This window comes from Bacillus rossius (genome assembly GCF_032445375.1).
Source record: "Bacillus rossius redtenbacheri isolate Brsri chromosome 4 unlocalized genomic scaffold, Brsri_v3 Brsri_v3_scf4_2, whole genome shotgun sequence".
Taxonomy (NCBI): domain Eukaryota; kingdom Metazoa; phylum Arthropoda; class Insecta; order Phasmatodea; family Bacillidae; genus Bacillus; species Bacillus rossius.
Window position 1 is genome coordinate 34,641,980 of NW_026962011.1, and position 17,801 is coordinate 34,659,780.

General features: G+C 36.2%; 1 protein-coding gene across 1 annotated transcript in view; it reads right to left on the minus strand.

Annotated features, from left to right (window-relative positions):
• The window catches only part of LOC134541830 (putative uncharacterized protein DDB_G0271606), a 61,638-nt gene that overhangs the window by 14,234 nt on the left and 29,603 nt on the right, over positions 1-17,801 (minus strand). Inside the window, exons 9-13 of the mRNA XM_063385525.1 lie at positions 17,230-17,464; positions 14,995-15,233; positions 12,192-13,071; positions 11,514-11,762; positions 1,346-1,519 (exon numbers count right to left, since the gene is read on the minus strand). Coding sequence (XP_063241595.1) covers positions 1,346-1,519; positions 11,514-11,762; positions 12,192-13,071; positions 14,995-15,233; positions 17,230-17,464 — 1,777 coding nt within the window. The remainder of the gene's footprint in view (positions 1-1,345; positions 1,520-11,513; positions 11,763-12,191; positions 13,072-14,994; positions 15,234-17,229; positions 17,465-17,801) is intronic.

A 17,801-nucleotide genomic window follows, 5' to 3' on the forward strand; every position in this document is an offset into this window, starting at 1 on the left:
TTATTAGATCTACGGATTTTAGAGTACTCCATTTTCAAGTTCAAGTCGAGTATACCTAATTAGCAAAGTAAATTTTGTAGTGATTTTAACAATTTATATTTGTGAAGGCCGGGCCGCATTTTTTCCAATGGGACTGCTAAAGTTAAGTCCTATGCATTACCCAGCTCTGGAGACACTGATATTTAACTTCCAATGAGTGACCCCGAAGCAGTAAAGCCACGCAAAAGGTTTGATTAAAAATATTATAATTATAGCAGAAAATTTGTCCTTGGTGTAAAATTAAACAGAAAAAAGTTATTTTTAGAGACAAGATTTTATTGTTTTATTTTTAATGCTAATTTCATTTTGAAAACAGGATATTTCAATGTTAATGCTTTTAAGAATTTTGTTTTTTCATAAAGATAGCATATTAATCAACAAATTGACTTTTTTTATACTTATTTTGCTCAAACAGTATCATTTTGACTGATGCATGATGCACTTCTACAAGATAATAATTTGTAATATGCATGTCTTAACTACTCCAAATAATTAAAATAAATCAGGAAGTATTTGTACATTTGAAAAATGTACTAACGTCATAATATAAAAATTAGTTAGGTACTAATAACAATTCCAAGATCAAAAAAGAAAAATAATTTCAAATCTATTTAGTACGCAATTTGTTACAAACTTCATGAGAAATAAATTAAATTCATGAATTTAATATATTAGAAGGTTATATTTTTGCGATTTGAGTTATTTTTTGTTTGAAAATGCTTATTAATTTCATTATTTAGTTGCATTTTGGTGTTAAATGGTGTATCAACATTTTTCGGTGTCATTTCAGTTTTATACACAATTCACCATATTATCTTGTCCCTTGTTATTTGCAATGCTTAAATAACTTACGTGAAAATTGACGTGAAAATGCAATATTCTAACGTAGAGTGCAAAGCGAGGACTTGAGGAAAGATTTGAAAACGTCTAAATGTATTCAATACAAAATCATATAATGAATAAATTGAAAATAATCATATATCAAACCTTAATGATAATATGTCTTGTTATAAGCTAGATAATTTACTTCTTAAGTTCACTAAAATGCAAATTTTATTTTATTACAAGATGAAATTTTAATGTCTGAACTTGAGTTGGAAATAATTGTGAAATACTAAGTCAAGAAAATTAAATGTGACACTTGCCATAAACCATTAACTTCTAATATGAAAACATGTTAGGAGTAACTTGGAAAAGGTCTAGAAGAGGAACGTGAACCAGTGACGAAATGAACGCAACCGGCAGTGCACGTAAAACAAGAAGAAGGTTAGACAGCGAGTTGTTACGTGTGCTGCGATCATCATACCTTCTCTTATGACGAAGCCATCAATGACGTGAGTGAGAATGTGCGGTTTCACCATGGCCTTGGGCAGCCCCTTGTCGCGCTCCCTTTCGACTCTCACGTCGTCCGGCGCGCCGTTGCCGCTGTTCTCGACAAGAGCCCCGCCCACCGCCTTGTCCTTCGGAACTTCGCCCGCAGCTGGAAAACAATGCATCCCACTACCCGGTCAACAACTACGCAGTCCCTCGCTAACAAACCTGACGTTTGCCTCATTCCTTAAAAAAAAAAATCATTTTTTCACGTTGCAAACTACAAATTTAAATCACGTGTAAAAAAAAAACATGACAGTGATATGAAATTGCAGCTCACAATTTTTTTATTATGTTAAGGGAAAAGAATTCCACTACTGAATACACTAGTCTATTGCACAACTACACTTTATGAAATAGGAAATCAGATATTTCTACATGTTATTACTTTATTTTCTGCTGATTAATAATACAGTTGAACGTTTAGTGCTCTTTTTTTTATTTATTCGGATACACTAATTTCTTTTCCATGACCTACTTATAACAAAATGTATATACTTATCACAACTAGAGGAAAAGACATTTGCTTCCATAACCAGCAAACTTTTAACAATTAAAAAATATTCTACTTAAAATTCTTTACATCAATTTGTGAACACTAAGTTTACAAGCTACAGAATAGCAAAAAAGTTTAATCTTCTTATGTATTCCCTTAACCAAAACACAAATTAACCAGAACAAGCACTCACAAAAATACATTTTGAAGATGCCAAAAGCTTGGTAGAATTTATGTAGCTTGTAATTAAATCATTATGTCGGTTTTGAATATTATGTAAATTTACTTGCATTACATTTTTGACGTGACGTCTAATAAATCGATGAACGCCGGCTGCACGCACGAAAAAGTGTCCCACTACGGATGTTCCTGTTTACTCATTGTACGCATGTATGGCATCTCTCTTCCATGGATTGGAACGACCATGGATTAATTTTTCAATCATATATTCGTCGTTTGATTTATTATTATGTAATCTAACGATCATCCACCGATTTTCAGCACAATCGGTATGGTTATTTAAAATTTAAAAGTAATGTTGAAAATTCAAATACGTTTTGAACCAACAATGGTGTTTTACAGTTACACATAATAATTCAAATTACAACCGGGATCTTTTGCACAATTATTAAAAAAAATTGTAACACATTATAAATAAGTTTAGTGTATTTGGGATGTGTATTTGTTATAAAATCGAGTTATAAAAACAAAATAATATTATTCCCCTACCGTGAACAAAATTTTTATAAATGTATATATAACATCTGAAACTATTAATTATCAAATATGGCCTCGTGGCTGAGCGGTCAGCGGCGCTATCTTCTAATCGTAAGGTTGTCGGTTTGAATCCCGGCAGGTGCGAAAAATTTTGGTACTTGTAAAAATAAATACGGCGCACGTAACATTTCAAAAGTAATAAATATATTTGAATAATGAATGCAAATAAAAGTAAATTTATTAATTAAACTGTACATTTCATTTCACTCCTTTGTAACCATACAAAATAGTGATAATTCAATAAAAATGATTCAATTATTCATAAAAGTATGCAGATGTAGCTTTATCATACAAAAGATAGAAAAATTAAAAAAAAATTCTTCCTCATAGAATATAATATTTTTAATGCCTAAATGGTTTGGTTGCAAAAACCTATTACGGCTCAGTCTCAGGCCAAATATATTTCCTTTTCTTCTGGATCAATCATTTCATCAATGTTTTGTTATGACATTTTCACGTTAAACTATCGTCCGTAAACCGACTTTACAGACAACCAATTTTTTTCTTAATTTTACTAACCAAATTTTGCCAACATTAATGATAAATTTTGGTTACACATAACCATCAAAACTTTGTTTAATGTTTACTATTTTTAATCTTAAATAGGTATTTCTTAATTTTTAAAATTTATCATAGTGACAAAATGTGAAATTTATACCTCTGCAATCAAAATAAATTATTTTAGCAGAAATTAATGTGGATTTAAGAGTTAAAAATATGAGTTAAAAATTACACATATTTTTTTAAATATATAAGCTAGCATAAAGAGAGTTAAATTTAAATATCACTGTACTGTGGTTTGAAGAAAAAACACTAATCATATTCACATACAAACATTTACATAACATGTACCTATTTATTCACTTTTTTACAAACTGATTGTTCGGAAATACAACCAAAATTTCCATTATGATATTCCTTATAGAATTTGAGGTAAAGATTATATTGATAGCTTAATGTAAGTTTTTCAGGAGAGAGAAAAAGTCTTGAAAAATTGTGACAGGCAAAAATGTTCATAACAGTAATTGATAGGTCACATTTCCTACTATGTATAAATATTTGTGTCCTTGCTATTATCACAATTTCTTAAATTAATGTTTTGTACCAAACAATTTGAATTATGTGATGTTAGATTTACAATAATTAGAAGATGTGCCCCATTCTGCAACGTGCCAGTCAACAGCGTGGTTCATTTAAGAGGCAAGATAACCATAAATTAGCAGACATTTTGAGAAGCTTTGTATGAAACCAGTAAAGCCAGTTGAAGGAATCATTTTCTTGGTAATAATAATAGAAATAACATTGCTTTGTGTTTGATTAACGAGTACTGTGGTAGTCACCAAACAAGTAATGTTTTTAGTAACCCACCTACCCAACTATAGTCGCCGCACGGTAAGTTCGTACTTTTGGGAAGAACTGTTGAAAAATGGAACTAAGAATATTTGGTTTACTATTGTGCAATTTGTTTGACAAATAAATAAACGAAATAGGACGACATAATTTATCAAGCTATTATGTTTCCGTACGTGTGTATGAATACTGAAATAATTTGTATTTGTTAATTTTATATGCAAGTTTTTAAACACGCGTGGCAACGATATTTATCGGTATGTTGGCTACACACTTGAAGAAATAGTTCCTTAGTATGTAATTTTGAACAGCTGAAATAACGATAAATATTGCTTAAAATGTTTCACATATGTTTACTTCCAGATCCTGGAGTAATATTGTTTAATATATACGAAAGTTAAGTTATTTTGTTTACAGATGACGTTGCAAGCTGTTGCGGATGAATCACCTACGTAACTGTATGTCGGCCCGAGCCATGTTGAACGCTCGTTTGCTCAAAACGACTTCTGATTTTCCGAAAACATCCAGTGTATTTGTGTACTAATTAATTTTCTAATTTTAAAGGGTTGTCTTAATTGTAACTTGTAGTGAACTATTGCTTTTTGTTAGGTTATTAAAATGAATGTAAAGAAGGAGACAACTGGTCATCAGAGACAGCAAGATATTATCAACGTGGCACGAAGAGTTACGATGTTAATGAATACAGGTCAACTGGAACAGGGTGATGTCGCAGAAATGACAGCATTTCTTCTAGATCTGGGCGTCACGACCGTGAAAAAGTGAGTGACTAATTAACACGTTATGAAAGTATGTGCGTGAAAACGTTCCGTTAGGTTGGGGCGTGTTTGTAAAATAGTGTAAAAGTACCTTCCTCGCAGATTTCTTGTTTTGAATGTCGGGCAAATTACAAACAGACACGTTCTTATATTTTCGGTTATATATTAGGTAATGTCCCACAAGCAAAACATATTAAATGTAAGGGCATGTACACAGATACTAACCTAACATAACCTATCCTCAACCAACATAATGTAACCTAACCCAACCCAAATAAGGTTTATTTACATGAAATTAGGTTTGGTAAATTTTGGTTAGGTTAGGAAACATAATTGTCAATAATTAGAATGCATTTTAAAAAACTTGAGTAGAAATTCAACTCTACGTAGGTTGTTGTCATGACTTTTTGTTAACACCTGTAACCATAAAAAGATACAGCATTTGAATATATGCTCAGGGTAAATGTGCTAATGTATGCTTTTTAATTACAGGTGTTTTGGATAACGTGTTTAGTGATATGTAATTTCTCTGCTGTGTTTATATGCGATTCTTAAACATTAGTTTCATTACAGGATATAACATAATATTGATGGTAGTGATAATTTATTGCTGAGTTTCGATTTATTTAATATATTTATTTTATTACAGATTCTTAAGTTAAGTTTTTTATGGCAACAATTTCTTTTCTGCATTGTACATACTTAAGTGATATAGTTTTTATATGAGACAAACCACATAGACACATATAAATACACACTTACAGAAATGTTTAATGTATAACTTAGAATTTGAATTTAAAATTTATTCTGCTTGATAGAAAATAATGCCTCTAATTACAAAACACATGTTGGTTAGCCATAACCTTTAACCGATACTTGACTCGGTTCGTAGTGCCAGAAAAGTGTTACTAACTTGTTATTTTCTATTCACAAATGACCTCTCGATGTAATGGCAGTGATGTGCCTGGCACTCACGGCTTTAGGAAACTAACAGTTTACATAGCTACCTCATACTGAATAATTTCTTAAAGTTAAATTCTTCATAAATGATACTGACATAATTTTCATGCTTTCAACCATAGCACTTTGTGATATAGTAATCTCGAAGCAGCAAAATTTCTTTAGTAAAACTTAACATCAATTTTTATAGATATTATGTGAAGACACAGCACCAAGCTGGGTTTAAACTCTGAACTATAAAAATTGGCTTAGATTTTTTTATATTTAATATTTGAATTATTAAACATGGTGTTATGACATTTTCTACTGACATTTAACCAATTATAAAAATTGCAGTGTAATTTTATTATCCATTAATTACATCCCTATTTGACAGTTACCCAACCAAAACATTGCCATGTGGCAGTCACATGGTTTTCCACATGGCAATGTTATTGTTGATATTTGGCCGAAGGATACATAGTCACCTTGAAACTAGATCCCAGCTTGAAGCAGGGCTTCCTAAAAGTATGAACTTACCGTGCGGCGACTATAGCCCAGAGTCAATCTTTTGTGGACTCCACACTCGCCATGCAAACAATGGTTTATTAATGTGTGTACTCACAAATGAGTCCTTTTATAAATTATAAATTTAAAAAAAAAATGGTAATTAATAATGTAAAGCCCTCAGATAATGAGTTTGATAAATCCATCATGTGTTTATTATTAATCATTGTCTTCCATTTGTTCTTAGTCTACTTGTCAAGGGTAGACCCACATCTGGAGCCAAACATGCTTTGGTAAGATGTCATAAAATATTTTCATGTTCATAATTCATGCTGTGGATTGTAATATTTATAGTGTTTAATAATAATAATATTGTAAACTGATACTTGCGTTAGCCACTGTGCACCTACTCACCTGTCCTTGAAGCCTTGTGTCTCTACAGCCAACAAGGTCTAAACATTGAATGTTACGTAGGCTAGGTTTATCTGATTCAATGTTAGTACATATCACTTTTGAAAAGCCCACAGTTAGGTGAAAGATTTTCCAAATTACTCTGGTCCAACACATAACTATTCCTAATATTTGTATAGTGATATTTTCTGTATCTAGAGTAGAAAGTGTCATTTTCATCACAGACAACTGCCGCGCACGTGTCACATCAGAATCATCAATGGAAACCAAATCCCAGGCATACATAAGTACATCACTGTCTACGTTAGTTATTTCTTCTCTGCTGCCTACTTTCCCTAATTTCTGTGTTGTCAAACTCTCTTCTGATGTCAATATGTCCTATAGGTTGATTAACAAATTGAGTTCTCATAAGCCATGTGCATTATCATCTAAATGCTACAGGTTAAATAGTTCTCCCGACAGAGTAGTGAGCAGGTACTGGTGTTTCTCCACTGCAGGTAATGAAGTTTTGTGCACGAGTGATGTAAACAAATCACAAAAACTAGACCACTATGTAATTCTACCTTTTGAATGTGGTAACATTGATTCAGGGAGCTTCAGTGTGTTCCACCTTCTTATTTTCACAGTTGGCAGGGCCAATCGCAACACTTTCGTTGGCCTGAGCAATTGAGATCAATGAAAAAAAAAAAACTTTTTAAATCCTACAATAGATACTATAAAGTTCTTACTAACTTGCTTTCACCGGCTTCATAATCGGCAATTGAATTACAGTGAAACCTCGTTTATTCGTTCCCGCATTGTACAATTTCTCGGTTTTATTGTTCAATGTCCGTGGTCCCAAAAAAATCCCGCAAGAACAATGTTAAAAAAATCCCGTTTCCATTGTTTACGAATATTTTTTAACCCGGTTTAACGGGTTGAACTTTACAGGCTTTTTACCGATTTCACATTCAAATTCCCGAGAAATATTCCAGTTTACGCGTGTCTACACGACACGCAATACCAATATTTACATATGGCGGCCATTACTAAAAGAAAACGAATAAAGTGAGCATGACGCTGTTGCTAACAGGTTCACCAACTTCGATAAAACAACAGACGAAAGCTAACACTCGCACGATAGTTCTTGCTTTGTGCCATAATCGACACAACAATATAACCGTGGTCGATATACTGTACATATTAGCCCAACGTAAACACGTTTCTATTTAGCGACAGTGAAATTCTGCGAGAAACATAGACGAAATTGTTCATCCTAGCATTTCCGTGGCCGGCCGTATATGCGCGAGATTTTCTTTGTTTACGGTAAATTAGCTTTACGCATTTAACTCTAATGCACGTGTGAAATTTGTAAAGGTTCATTGATATGTATCGGCCTACAAAAGAGGTTAAAACCATTAAAGAGCGTTTAGAAACTATAAATGCTGTTGAAAAAAATCCAGGTGAAAAACGGGTTGATTTGGCAAAGCGCTATGGTATTCCTCCATCGACTCTTAATTCTATCTTCGCTAGAAGAAATGAGATTCGGAAACAAGCAAGTCAGTTCGGCCAGTCTTCAAAAAAATGGAAAATGGCAAGACAGTCGAAATACAGTGAGCTTGAGAAAGTTTTGTTTTCTTGGTTCCAGCAAGTTCGGGCATCAAACATCCCAGTGGATGGCACACTGATCAAAGAAAAAGCTCTTCAAATAGCTTTACGACTTGGAGTTGAAAACTTCACAGCTTCCAATGGGTGGATTTGTAGATTCAAGGAACGACATGGGCTTGCCTACAAACAATTGTCTGGAGAAAGTGCTGTAGTAAATAAAGATACTACTGAGCAGTGGCTGGAACAACTTCCACAGTTATTAGATGGATATTCTCCAAGGGACATCTACAATGCTGATGAGACAGGGCTGTTCTTCAACTATCTCCCCGACAAAACCTTTTCATTAAAAGGTGAATCTTGCCATGGAGGAAAGCAATCGAAAGAAAGAATAACTGTGTTGTTATGTGCAAATAGTGATGTAAGTGACAAAAGGAAACACATTGTAGTGGGAAAATCAGCAAAGCCAAGGTGTTTTAAAAATGTTAAAACACTGCCAGTTACATACCACGCCAATAAAAAGGCATGGGTAACTGCTGATATTTTTAGATCATTTTGTGTGAACTAGACTCCAGCATGGGCACTTACTGTCGCAAAATCATTCTGTTTGTGGACAACTGCGCAGCTCACCCGAAGGACATGTCTTTTTTACGAAATGTGCGAGTAGTCTTCTACCCTGCAAACTGCACTAGTGTGTTGCAGCCATTGGATGCAGGAGTAATAAAGTGCTTCAAGCAACAATACAGAAAAATGCTTGTGCGGAAGGCAGTGGGTCTGCTAGATGCCAGAGAGGAGAAGTCAGGTAAACCATTTAAAATCAATGTGTTCCAGGCCATCCACTATTTGTCAGTTTCGTGGAAAAACATAACAGCGACAACAATTTCCCACTGCTTCCAGAAATGTGGCGTTGGAAAGGTAATTTCACCAGTTGATGAAATTGTGACGGAGAGTGACAAGGAGTTCGAAAAAGATTGGGAAAAGCTGGGTGAAGATGTTGGCTTCGAAACCTACTGCAGTCTGGACGATGATCTTGCTACGTGTGGTGAGGTGAGCATTGAGATGTTGTGTAGCGATGCTCAAGGACAAAAGGAAGAAAGTGAAGAAGAAGCAAATAAAGATGATGGAGAAGAGGTACCTTCATTCTCGGAAGCACTAGCTGCTTTCGACAAAGTGAAGGTATTTTGCTATGCACAGAAGCTCGGAGATTTGGAAGAAGACAGAATTTCAATGATGCAAACCTTGCTGTTCAGTCTTAAAAGAAGTTCTGATACCAAGCAAACAAAAATACAAGACTTCTTCACTAAAAAATAAGTGTCAAGGAGGATGTGAGACTTGTGTTAATTACAGTTTATTTGTACATTATTTCCCCCTTTTATTTGATTTAAATAAGTGTATTTCTTATTGTACATTGTATTAATAATAACAAACTTGTGATTACCAACACCAAAAATATTTTGCTGCATAAAAACTCATCTTATAATTTCTCTGCATTATAAATAAGAAAGAAGTGTGCATCTTATAACATGTGGTGAGTATGTACCTTTTAAATTTTGAATAATACATACGTAATTACTTCCTTAAAACATACAAATTTGAAGTTTATTTTGTTTTGTTCATTTAAAAAAATTAATGAAGTATAATTTCCCAATACTGATAGTGTATATACAGTGTGCTGCTGGTGTCAGTTTATGGAAATACCTAACTAATTCACTGAAAGTTTTTGCAATAGTACATGCATTGTGCATTTGGTAACTTTTAGAGTGTGTTCTCACATTGTAGGATTTCCTGGATTATCCGTTTTTTACTCATGGTCCATTGGAAAACGGATAATCAGGGTTTCATTGTACATAGTTCTAAAGAGTGGGAGGCAATTTGGAGATGACCATCTTCAAATTCAACCTTATATATTGCTGCAAATCCTGACAGTGAGTTGTAAACAAACCCAAATTTCACAGTTTACAGCAAAACCCCTTATTTGCACTTTTCATGAGGGCAAAGTAAAAAAGTGTAAAAAGCGGGAAAGTGTAAATAAAGGGAAAAGCAAGAAATACGTTAAAGTTAATTAAAATACAGTCGCATCCTGCAGCGTTCATAACAAATGCGGGCTACATTACACATACGCATTGCACCACAGTAAAAAAAATTTAAATAAAAGGGCCGCAAATTGTAAATTTACCTTCAATAGCGCGCCGTGCGCGGAGAAAGGTCATCGTACTCAATCAGCTGTTATGGCGCGGCGTAGCCGCCGGCTGGCTCTCTCTGTTGTCTGAGCTGCGCATGCGCAGTATAATTCACTCAACGCTCCGCCCAGACTCAAGACGTTCCATCAGCAGCCAGCCAATAGATGCGAGCTTAGCGGAAAAAAATATAAGCTCCACCTCCCGTGTACCAGTTTTGTCCAGTTCTAATACCAGTTTATTGGTATACGCACCAGTTTTCTCGCTGCCGTGACTTGTTCAAGTTTACGTTCACCTTGATGTCTTGATACCGATAATTAATTATTTACGATCCCCAGATATAAATGGTTAGTTTAAAAAATATGCGTCAACTGTACAATACTTCCGAAATTATAAAATACGTTTAAAACAGTTACCAAGACTCCGCTCATTTTATCTAGTGAGGTTTATGTCTCGTACCAGTATTTCGGCTAAGTTGTGACATAAATATAGTAACAGAACGTTTATACATTCGTGAGTTTACGTTTTTCCCGAGTAAATTTTAGATTGCCTCCTGCTATAATTACTCAGACTTTTACACGCCTAGGCTTAAATTATTATATGTTTAGAAATAAAAGTAACTTTTCATGTTATAAAATATGTTTATTTTGCGATTTAAAATGTTCACTGCCGACTATAAAAGTTACGTTTTTCACAATGTTTTTAGGCCTACTATCGTTGTTACGTGACGTAAATAGCGGGATGGATTAGATTTTTGAGACGTAATTCGCGTGAAAGTATTGTATTGGATTAAATGGGAACCAAACGGGACCTGAAGAATATAGTGCAAATAACGGGAAAACGTAAATAACGGTAACGTAAATAAGGGGTTTCACTGTATTTAAAAAAATATTTCTTAAAATATTTTGTACATTTGAATAATTTTATGTTTTGCTTGAAATGTGTCACCAATGAGGAAAACGGGGAATCGCAGAAGGCTAGCCGACATGAACCCAGTACGATATTTGTGACGGAAGGTTGCCTGCGGGGGAGGAGGCCAGAGAGGGCCGGGAGGGCGAGAGGGGGGCACTCACCCTCCGGCTCAGCGCTCTCTTCCACCTCCATCTGCACGGCCGCCTCCTGCGCCGGCTCCTCGCCTGGCTTGCCGCCCATCGCGTCGTCCTTGGACGTCTGGGTGGCCTGGGCCGCCGCGTGCCCCGACGTGGGGGAAGGAGGAGGCGGGGGTGGCGACGTGCGCGGGGCCGGGGCTCGTGGCCGAGTGGACGGGCGCGCAGGCCGGCCGCTGCTGCTCCTGCTGCTGCTGCTGCTGCTGCTGCTGCGACACCACCGCGATGCCTGCGGGCAACACACCCCCCTTCTACCACGGCCGCAAGCACCGACCTGCGGTACCTAATACCAAAGACACTCGGTGTCAGAGAGACTATCATACACCCTAGCATTTCCTACAAATTAATAAAGTGTGCTTTTCCAGTTGATTCCAAACACGTGTTAAAACACTTTAGGATTTTATACTTTACAAGGATCCAGGAGAAAAATTTTTTAAATAAAAAAAAAAAAGGATGATTTACAGTTGTACAATAAGTAGCCTTTAATTTTTATTGGATAGAAGGATTGCAAAATACAAGAAAATAAAATTGGAAGGAAGAAAATAATTAAAAAAATAGGGTCCTACTAAAATCATACCAACATAATAGATTATACATATCAGACACGAGGCACTGAACAGAACCACCAATTAACACTACAAACATTGATGTGACTAACCTATGACAGGTTTTGGCTGCAACTGCTGCACTTGCTGTTGTGGTTGCAGCTGCTGTTGTTGCTGGTTCTGCAGCTGCTGCTGTTGCTGGTTCTGCAGCTGCTGCTGTTGCTGGTTCTGCAGCTGCTGCTGTTGCTGGTTCTGCAGCTGCTGCTGTTGCTGGTTCTGCAGCTGCTGCTGTTGCTGGTTCTGCAGCTGCTGCTGCTGTTGTTGTTGTTGTTGGGTCTGCAGCTGTTGTTGCTGGGTCTGCAGCTGTTGCTGAGGTTGAGACTGGGGCTGCACCTGTGGTTGCACCTGCTGCTGCACTTGCAGTTGTATCTGTTGAGGCTGCGGTGACTGTTGCTGTGGGACCTGCTGTGCTGCCTGCAGTTGCTGTTGCATGGTCTGAACCTGCTGCTGATGCTGTTGCTGCTGCTGTTGTTGTTGCTGCTGTTGCTGTTGCTGTTGAAGTTGTTGTTGGAAATGCTGCATCTGCTGCAGTTGCTGTTGCTGCTGCATGTTTATCTGCTGCTGCTGCTGGACAGCCATCTGAGTCTGTTGCTGTTGCTGTTGCTGTTGCTGTTGCTGTTGCTGCTGTTGCTGCTGCATGGCCACCTGCTGCTGTTGCATGAGTGTCTTTGCAGCTCCCGCCTGAGCCATCATAGTCTGCTGGGCCTTCTCCGCGGACACAGGCGACCCAACTCCGGTCATCGTCACCCCGGTCATCCCTGTGCTGACGTTGGTCACGATCATCTTCGTGGCAGTGGTGGACGTGGCCATCTGCTGGGGCTGCTGTGCTGCGGGGCTGCCGCTCTGCGGCTTGGTCTGGTTGGCAGCATCCGCCTTCTGGGCACTCGGTGCGGGCGATGCACGGCTCATGGTGGGCTTCGATCGCACTTTCGCCTGCAGCAAAAACAGTTACTGTATTAACAGCAAGTCTGATTGCAAACAATACCACCAGTAAACTTAATTCTTTTAAGGATGATGGTGATGAATACAAAGTCTTCATTAGAATACAATAGAACCTCATTTTTACTTACTTGAGACATACAAATTCGCGGGTGCGTGGGAAAAAGGGGATATGTCAAAATTACTTAAATTAAGATATTAAACATTTAAAGTTCTTCCAAGTATGCAAGATCAGTAATTAATCATTCCAAAAGTTCAGTGCCATAAAATAACACACAAGGGTGCTAGACTTAACCCATTTGGACCATTTTGTAGAGCTTGTTCTCCTTTATTTCATACCATAAAAAAACCATTTTTGCCAATATTTGACTTATCCCCTTATTCCCGCACGCCCGCGAATTTTCATATGTAACTTTCTTTTTACTTTTAGTCATGTTCCCTACAGTAGTATTAATGCATTAATTTCCTGCTTTATGTGAAAACAAATCTCGCAATTCACATTGCAACAGCGCTGAATTTTATAACATATCATCAGACAGGAGTTTAGACTGATAACTAAAAGTTTAAAGTGAATATTGTGAAGATTTACTAAAAATTTTCGAGTGTGGCTATGGCAACTTCAGCAGCTTCGTCTGCCATTGTAAACAGCACCACTTATTTCTAATTTTTATTATGCCACATGCCACGGTAAACCATAACTTTGGTGATGCAAGCACAAAAAATAATTTGAAACAATATGATATCCATCAGTTTTATATCTCTTCCTTTAAATGTTAGTTAATTATGCATGAAATTAGTCATTAACACAAATTCCTGTAAATATGGTGTCTTCCTGCATATTCTGCAACACTCGTATCAATAAACAGAAATGTTTTTGAACGGCAGTTGGCAGTACTGAATTGCCAAACATTTCAACGCACACCTATAATCTATATGTTCTTAAATGTAAACAATTATTTTAAGATGGACTTGGCCATTCAAATCCTCAAATACAATCAAATCCTTAGTATTTGAAGGATTCAATATTAGAGAAAAAGATTTGACGGAAAACATATGAGGTGGAAAAAAAATTAATTTAACATTGATAACCTCTGTAGTTTACTAGGTCAATTTTTTCTTCATATCTATCGTGTTACTATTGCCCAAGATATTGTATTTTTAACATGTAATTATATAAATGAAACTACAATATGTATTGATTCTGGAAACTTACGTTTCTTAAACAACCATTTAAAGGGTAGAATGTGTTTTGTAATTTATTTTAAGTATGTACACACATACAAAACATCCCTCTCACTCTATAAATTTTTATATAAATCACTATATCTCTTTCTATAACTCTCTATGTATCTGTGTTTATATCTATATCCCCATCTACACACACACATTTATATATACACATATATACACACATCTATATATCCTCACTATCTCCCCATACATCTGTATATCTCCCTCTATCTTTACCTATATATATATATCTCTCTATACGTAACTATATCTTCCTAACTAATCTGTGTCTTTACAATACGGATGATGAACACACAAACATTAGTTTGTATACATCTATATTTTACCTGTCACAGGAATGATACAGGTATACAAAAACCATGTGCGTATTCAAATGCAACGTGTTAAAATTTTAAGAAATCTATGAACTAGGTACTTTCAGAGGTTGAAGATTTTGAACGAATAAAAATTTACACATCTATTTACATTTACGTATTACGTAAGTTCCTTTTTCTAATTAGTAAATTCACAACCATTAAGACAATAAATATTTAACTTATTTGCAAACAAAAATTAATTTTTTAATTTGAAAAAGTGGGCGATGTTTTTAGTCCTGCAGCGTGGAGGGGAAGGTACAGTCAGGGCCCCGGCGAGCAAGGGAAGGGGGAGGCAGCCTACACTCGTCACCTGGGTCTTCTGGGTCTGCACCTGGGCAGCGTTCACTTGCGCGGAGCTGCCCGTCTGGGTGGAGACGGAGCTCGCCGGCCGCACGCCGCTGGCCGCGCCCATGGAGGGGAGGATGTTGGAGAGTGCGCGCGGCACCGCCGCCTTGGGCTGGATGTTGGCCTGGATCTCCATGGCGGGGCGCGGCTTGCCCGCCATCTGCTGGGAGCCCTGCATGGCAGCCTGCGCGGCCGTCAGGGTCTCTGCAACCACCCCCCGCTCCCGTGAAACACAGTGCAATCCTGGTCCCGCTCATACTGCATTCAAACTGAGCGCCCGCATCCAGATTCATGCGGTTCGATTCGCACCATTGAGCTTGGCCGGCAGGCCGCATAGCTAATAATAATAAATAATAATAATAATGATGATGATGATAATGATGATAATAATAATGATGATGATAATAATGATGATGATAATGATAATAATAATGATAATAATGATGATGCTGATGATGATAATAATGATGATAATGATGATAATAATGATAATAATGATGATAATAATGATGATAATGATAATGATGATAATAATAATGATAATTATGATAATAATAATGATAATGATGATGGTAATAATGATAAAAATAATGATGATAATGATAATAATAATGATGATGATGATAATAATAATAATGATGATGATAATAATAATAATAATAATAATAAATTCGCTAAATTAAACAGGACCATTAAGCACTCACAAAAACAAGTTTTATGTGTGAGTGCACCTAGTCACTTTAATCTACGTGCAGTATTTGACCCATGTAAACATTTAAAAAATTGCAACTGACATAAATAAATTAAAAATAACCTAAAAAAAAGCTTACATTAATTTTAATAAAGTTTAAAGGAATAATTCATTTGGATGCAAGATAAAGTATAACATTGTTTTGGAAAAAAAAAACTATATTGGTGATGGGTCGAATCCCGAATCCCAAATTCTAATCTCAAAGAGTGCCTCGATCCACTCCTCAAATCCAACCCCAGGTTTCAAGAGTCAAAAAGATTGAAATAAGGTTCAAAAAATAAAAATTTTAAGAATGAATATTCTTTTTCATAGAACTTGTTTGTTTTTGAGTTTGTAAACTACATTTTAAATTGGCAATTTATAATGATTTTACAGATTTTAATTTGTTGCTAACCTATACCAACCAACCCATTTTACAGTATCATTTTATTATATTTATACTTAGAATGATAAACTACTTGAAGTATCACAATACCAGCTTGCAGAATGATGTAAAACATGCCAGAAAAAAAGTTGAGAAATTTCTGGAAAAACTTTAAAAACAGCAGAATATTGTAGTTTTCTGCAAATTTTGCACTTCACCATAGTTTTTGGTCCTTAATATGGCAAACTATGAATTTATATTCATTTCATGAACTACGTTTTCCAGATGAATACATGATATGTTTTTAATTTACTTAATAAAGATATATAAAAGGAATAATATTTTGGGGAATGGTATTAGAATAAGTACAAAGATAAACATTACTGAGCTATTGCCTGTGGAATATTGACAAATTAAGCTCACACTAACATTTTTTTACTATTTATATTTTCATTTTGGTGGTTAACAGTGGCCACGCAAACTGTACTTTAGTTCCACAATATTACAATCACATTTACTGAAAATATTCTCTCAAATCCTAAACGTTTATTTACCTTTGTTTTTCAGTCCCATTACTTTAGTCATAGATAAAAGCAGAAAGTAAGCAGCTACTGTGCACATTTTCGATACCATGATACTGACTTAGGTTAAAACGATTATGACTATAGATATATGTATACTACGTGGCAACTTCCGCATTTAAACCTCTTAACATGTCAATACAGTGTCCGTGTTCACTGATGTAATTCATGGTCTTAGAAGTTTATAGAATGCTTCACAAAACTAATACAAATACAAAATAGCATAAATGAAATTTCTCTCCTAGTTTAAAATTTTTTAAAAATATCATTGTTCATTCAAGTGAATTTTTCTGCCACTGTTTAAAGACAGAAATTATTAAATGGGAAAGTCTAATAACCCCCAATACATATTAAAAGAAGGATGTTTAGGTTAATGGTACAGGAAACTTTTGGTGCTATATTTTTCTGCAGTATAATACGCAGAAGTAGTTTACTCCTGAAAGTAAATTACCTTCTGAAAACTATAACTGGTAACGAGGTGATTTTACGTTCCACCAGACTCACGATTGTGCGACTGCAGCTGGGGCGGCGGGCTCTGTATGAACATGCCCGTGCCGTCCTGCTGGCTCCTGATGAAGATGGGGTTCTGAGTGGTGAGCAGGGTGGGGGGCTGGAGCCCCCCTGATGCGGTGGCCCACGTTATGCCCTGGGGCAACGAGGGGCCACCGAACTGCCAGGGCGAGAACTGCATGGGCTGACTGTTCTGCTGCACAGCCCGACCACCGCCACAAGTAGTGTACTAGATTGACCAGGGCCACGGGCACAAGCGGTAACACACACGACCATGCACTGCGGGGTACTGCCTAGCGCATGCACAGCTCAAAACACAAAAAACAACACAATTACAAACATCCATTTAGCTTACGGTTATCAGGCGATACTGTGAGCGAAGTGAACCGGAACAATGACTTAAATACAATAAGCATCCTGCCACATGATACACATGAATGTGAAGGTTACAGTGAAAACATGTACTTCAGAAACATCTTGCCGAATTTTTTCATCTCGATAGTCGTGAAAATACTAGCGAGACAACACCGCTGGCTCATTCTCAAACTGTCGAACAGATTCCGTTA